Source organism: Myotis brandtii, unplaced genomic scaffold, assembly GCF_000412655.1.
Source record: "Myotis brandtii unplaced genomic scaffold, ASM41265v1 scaffold114, whole genome shotgun sequence".
Lineage (NCBI taxonomy): Eukaryota > Metazoa > Chordata > Mammalia > Chiroptera > Vespertilionidae > Myotis > Myotis brandtii.
In genome coordinates this window covers 716,187-721,374 of record NW_005353927.1, presented here as the reverse complement: position 1 = coordinate 721,374, position 5,188 = coordinate 716,187, and the positions used below count along the sequence as shown (strand labels likewise).

Below are 5,188 nucleotides of genomic sequence, written 5' to 3'. Positions count from 1 at the left end.
TATAGATATATATTTTTTTTAAATAAAGAAAGGTATCCAAGGTTAAATAACTAAGATGTTCTTGAACTGAGGTTCAAACTCACCACTATCAACCACTAGAATAAATTAGTCCTTATATGAAACAACCAGTACCCAGTGCATGTTCAGTCGCTTTAATGGCAAATATGTGCCTATGGAACCAAATGAAGTTCCTCTGAACAGCCAGCAGCGTAGGGTAATGAGTGCTTGAAAATAGGGAAGTTTTCCTAGTCCCTTTCTCGTAAAATCAAAATTTCACAGTTAAAAAAGCCTTAAGATGTAGTCACACTCACCCCTCCTTTTGCCGATGTGGAGCGAAGAAATTGTGTGACTCACCCAAGGGCAAAGAGCTGTTTAGCAGAGATGAGGATTGAACACAGGTCTTTTGACTTCCAAGGTCAGTGATGGCGAACCTATGACACGCGTGTCAGAGGTGACACGCGAACTCATTTTTTTGGTTGATTTTTCTTTGTTAAATGGCATTTAAATATATAAAATAAATATCAAAAATGTAAGTCTTTGTTTTACTGTGGTTGCAAATATCAAAAAGTTTCTATATGTGACACGGCACCAGAGTTAAGTTAGGGTTTTTCAAAACGCTGACACGCCGAGCTCAAAAGGTTCGCCATCACTGTCCTAGGTCTTTGCAATATATAGTCATTTCATTCACTCGACAAATATCTAAATATCTACACACTTGTAAGCACTGGAAATTTAAGAGACCAGTAAAAACCCACATTCTAATTATTGGACATTTATAAACTGCTTGCCCTAATGGAGTTTATAATCTACTTCCCTCTTTCCAATCACCCTCCCTTCCTGTCTTAGATATGGGGATAAATCACTGTTGAGTGGGAGAATCAGACATGCCTTTGTTGGGAAAGGCAGTGCCAAAACTGCGGAAGCACACATTCTGAGAGCATACACAACTGCCAGCTTTAGCATTCCCCTTTATGTTAATTTGATTGAAAGAATGAGCCCCTATGGTGGAAAATGAGCTGCCATGGGAATAGCAGTGAGTCTGAAGTTAGTGGCTATGAATCCAATCCTACGCCTATTTACTTGAGTGTGACATTGGAAGAGTTGGCTCCCTTCTTGGAACCTCATTCATAAGATGGGCTATGCGCCACAGCAAGATGCGAACTCACGTGCAAACTGCCAGGCAATGGTGGAGAGGACAGCAAAGTAGAGAACCCATGCTGTGTAAAAGAGGCGGCCTCAGCCCTAGCCGGTTTGGCTCAATGGATAGAGCATTAGCCTGTGCACTGAAGGGTCCCGGGTTCGATTCTGGTCAAAGGCATGTACCTCGGTTGCAGGATCAATCCCCAGCCCTGGTCAGGGGCCATGCAGGAGCAACCAATCGGTGTTTCTCTCTCTTTGTCTCTTCCCCTCCCTTCCACTCTCTCTAAAAATCAATAGAAAAATATCCTTGGGTGAGCATTAACCAAAAAAAAAAAAAAAAAAAAAGATTTTCCTGTTTTTCAAAAGAAAGAAATCTGCCCAGCTGGTGTGGCTCAGTGGTTGCACATTAACCTATGAACCAGAATGTCACGGTTCAATTCCCAGTCAAGGTACATGCCTGGATTGCAGGCTCAATCCTCAGTAGGGGGCTTTCGGGAGACAGCTAATTGATGATTCTGTCTCATCATTGATGTTTCTATCTCTTTTTCCCTCTCCTTTCCTCTCTGAAATCAACAAAAATGTATTTTTTAAAATAAAGCAATAAAAGTTCATCACTCTAAAAAAAAGCTGTTAAGGTCAGAAGTAGGAACTAACTAGAAAACCTTATTTAAAAAAATAAAAATTTTAAAATTACAGAAATCAGAAACTCTATATGAAATCTTCAGATGGGGGGGAAGGGTCACATTTCCCCCCAACTTTCATTTTCCCCCCAACTTTCATTATTAAATATTTCAAACATAAAAAAGTAGAAAATAGTAACATTTTGCTCTATAGCAGTGGTTCTCAACCTTCCTAATGCCGCGACCCTTTAATACAGTTCCTCATGTTGTGGTGACCCCCAACCATAAAATTATTTTCGTTGCTACTTCATAACTGTAATTTTGCTACTGTTATGAATCGTCATGTAAATATCTGATATGCAGGATGTATTTTCATTATTACAAATTGAACATAATTAAAGCATAGTGATTAATCACAAAAACAATATGTAGGGTTATTACCAAGGCTTTTAGAATGCAGTTTCTCATTTGCCGTGGACATGACCACAAAACATTTCCCCAATAGGTTTTTTTTCTGCTATGTTGGTAGCATAGCATTCAGCCTATTGGGAACATTTTACTAACCTAGATTTACATTGCTAGATCACAGTCCACTACAGATATAACACAAGCTGTAGGAGATTTCTGTAATAGTCCTTGGGAATCAGATTTGATGACAGCCATTTTAGATGTCTGGGGCTTGATGTCCTTTGTCTAGCCAAGTCCTTCTCAGTTATCATACAGTTTGTGATCATGATAACCTCTATTCCTATTATATAGGACTGGAGATGACATCAGGATTGAGCAAAAAAAGGGAATAAGATGATTAAGACTCAAACTCAGGAGGAATTAAGGCAGTGGAAGAACTCAGAACATGTGAAATTCCTTAAATAAAAGTTTATTAACTTTAAATAATTGTGCCTATGTTACAAATAATATATATGTGTTTTCCGATGGTCTTAGGTGACCCCTGTGAAAGGGTCGTCGACCCCCAAAGGGGTCGAGACCTACAGGTTGAGAACCGCTACCTTAGAGGCAAGTCAATCTGCTTTGTGGAGCATCCTTCCTCTCTATACATGGGCCCTTTCCACTCCAGAGCCCTGCTATGAGACTCAGTTGAAAAATGGCCATGAGAGCACTTTAATAAGCCTGTAAGGTTGTCTCCAAATAGTTTCCTAATTATAGATAACCCCTTCCTTCCCAGGACCCTCAGCCAACCCTTTTCAGATTCTTCACAGGCTTTAGTACATCTCTACTCCTTCAGAATAACTCCCACCTACCAAGAATTCCATATCCTTCAAAGAGCAGTCCCTAAAACCAATCAACCCCACCTGTCTTCAGGCCCAATCTTCGTCATCCCGGAGTTCTGCCTCTCACAACCCACATTGACTCCTTCAGCAAGTCCTGTCCCCTCTGCCCTCAAAGATGTCCAGAATATATATCTGACCCTTCTAAAGTTCCAAGTCCCATTACTTATGTCTCCAGCGGATTATTGTAGTAAATATTGCAGTAGTCTCCCAACTGGAACCCTTATTTCCATGTCTGCCCACTTCAACCTATGGTCCTTTTAAAATGGTCCTTTTAAAAAATCAGATCATGCCACACCTATTCAAAACTCCCCAACACAGAATAAAAAATAAAAAAGCTAGTCACTTCATTTGGTTCCAGCCATCCTATTTAACTTGCCAAGCGTGCGCTGGCCCCAGGATGTCACACTTGCTGTTCTGTGGCAGGAAGGTCCTTCCAGGTGGTTCTTCCCTTTCATACCTGTCAGAGGCACATGCTAGCTCTTCAGAGGCCTTCCCTGGCCACCCTATCCAAACAGCTCTCCGCTCACCATCCTTTACTGAGCCTCTTATCCTGCTTTATTCTTCTCCCGTGCACATGCATTACCTAACAGTAGTTTCTTTTTAATATTTTTATTGATTTCAGAGAGGAAGGGAGAGGGAGAATCACTGATGGGCTGCCTCCTGCACACCCCCACTGGGGACCGAGCCTGCAACCTGGGCATGTGCCCTTGACCGGAACCGAACCCAGGACCCTTCAGTCCGCAGGCCGACGCTCTATCCACTGAGCCACACCAGCTAGGGCCTAACATTTATGTTGGTTGCTAACACTAGAGTGTAAGTTTCATGTGAGCAAGGAGTTTGTTGTTCAGGGATATATGCTCTATGCCTAGAACAGTGATTGCGGAAGGTGCTCAATAATTATTTGATCAAATCAATCACCTCTTCCAAAGACCTCATCTCTGGTAACTATTCCTCAACACCCCAGGGATGTATGCCCAACCTCCGCGTCCTGTCCTCTCGGGACACATCCCCATACCTAGACACAAGCCGCCTCTGCAGGTGCCTCCAGCCCCCCTGGACTCCTAGAGCCTCTCAAGACTCCCACTAAAAGCCCTGGCCGTTTAGCTCAGTGGGTAGAGCGTGGACCTGCGGACTGCAGGGTCCCGGTTCGATTCCCATAAAGGGCATATACCTGGGTTGCAGGCTCCATCCCCAGTAGGGGGCGTGCAGGAGGCAGCCTCCAGCCCCCCTGGACTCCTAGAGCCTCTCAAGACTCCCACTAAAAGCCCTGGCCGTTTAGCTCAGTGGGTAGAGCGTGGACCTGCGGACTGCAGGGTCCCGGTTCGATTCCCATAAAGGGCATATACCTGGGTTGCAGGCTCCATCCCCAGTAGGGGGCGTGCAGGAGGCAGCCCATCAATGAGTGTCTCTCATCACTGATGTTTCTCTCTCTCTCCCTCTCCCTTCCGCTCTCTGAAATCAATAAAAATCAATAAAAGACTCCCACTAAAAATAACTTAACCCCAAACGCTCAAAAACCCTCATTCTTCCAGATGGGCCGAACCCTTAGAAGCCACAAGCATGTAGGGTGCACGTTAGGTTCGCCTGTCTCCCCAGCGTCCAGGTCCCCACGATCTGGTAATGAATGAACACGCCGCTCCTTTCATCCTTTCCAGCCATTCCCGGGCCCTCCTAGTTCCCAGCCCCCACCCCCGACCTAAACTCCAGCATCACCCCCTTTCGAGCTGCTGAGTCCCTAAGTTCGAATCCTCCTGTTCCCTCAGGACTCCCCCAATTTCCCCCCACCCCCCAAAGGCCTCCAATCCCTCAGAACCGCCCTCTCACCCCCTGGGAAGTCCTGGCTTCCCATACCTTCCAGAAATATTCCCAAACCAACCCTCCCAGCCCTCTCAGGCCGGCTACCATCCCCGGGTACAGAATTCCCGCCTCCCCTCTTCAAATTAGACCCTCCCTCTCCCTGAGGGCCGCGAACGCCTCAGGCCAGACGCCCCCTCCAGACCCTCAGCCGCACAGGCTGCACCAGTCTGACCGTTTCTGGGCCTCCAATCCCCAGAGACGGATCTGCCGGTCATACTGCGCCGCTTCCTCCTCGCTGATGCCGCCGCCAGCCTCCTCCTTCTCCACCATGGCGCCGGCTCT

General features: G+C 45.6%; 1 protein-coding gene across 1 annotated transcript in view; it reads right to left on the bottom strand.

Annotated features, from left to right (window-relative positions):
* The window catches only part of SAE1 (SUMO1 activating enzyme subunit 1), a 76,343-nt gene extending 71,161 nt beyond the window's left edge, over nt 1-5,182 (bottom strand). Inside the window, exon 1 of the mRNA XM_005857835.2 lies at nt 5,079-5,182. Within this exon, the coding sequence (XP_005857897.1) occupies nt 5,079-5,176 (98 nt within the window). The 5' untranslated portion in view covers nt 5,177-5,182. The remainder of the gene's footprint in view (nt 1-5,078) is intronic.
* Between the last annotated feature and the right edge of the window lie 6 nt (nt 5,183-5,188).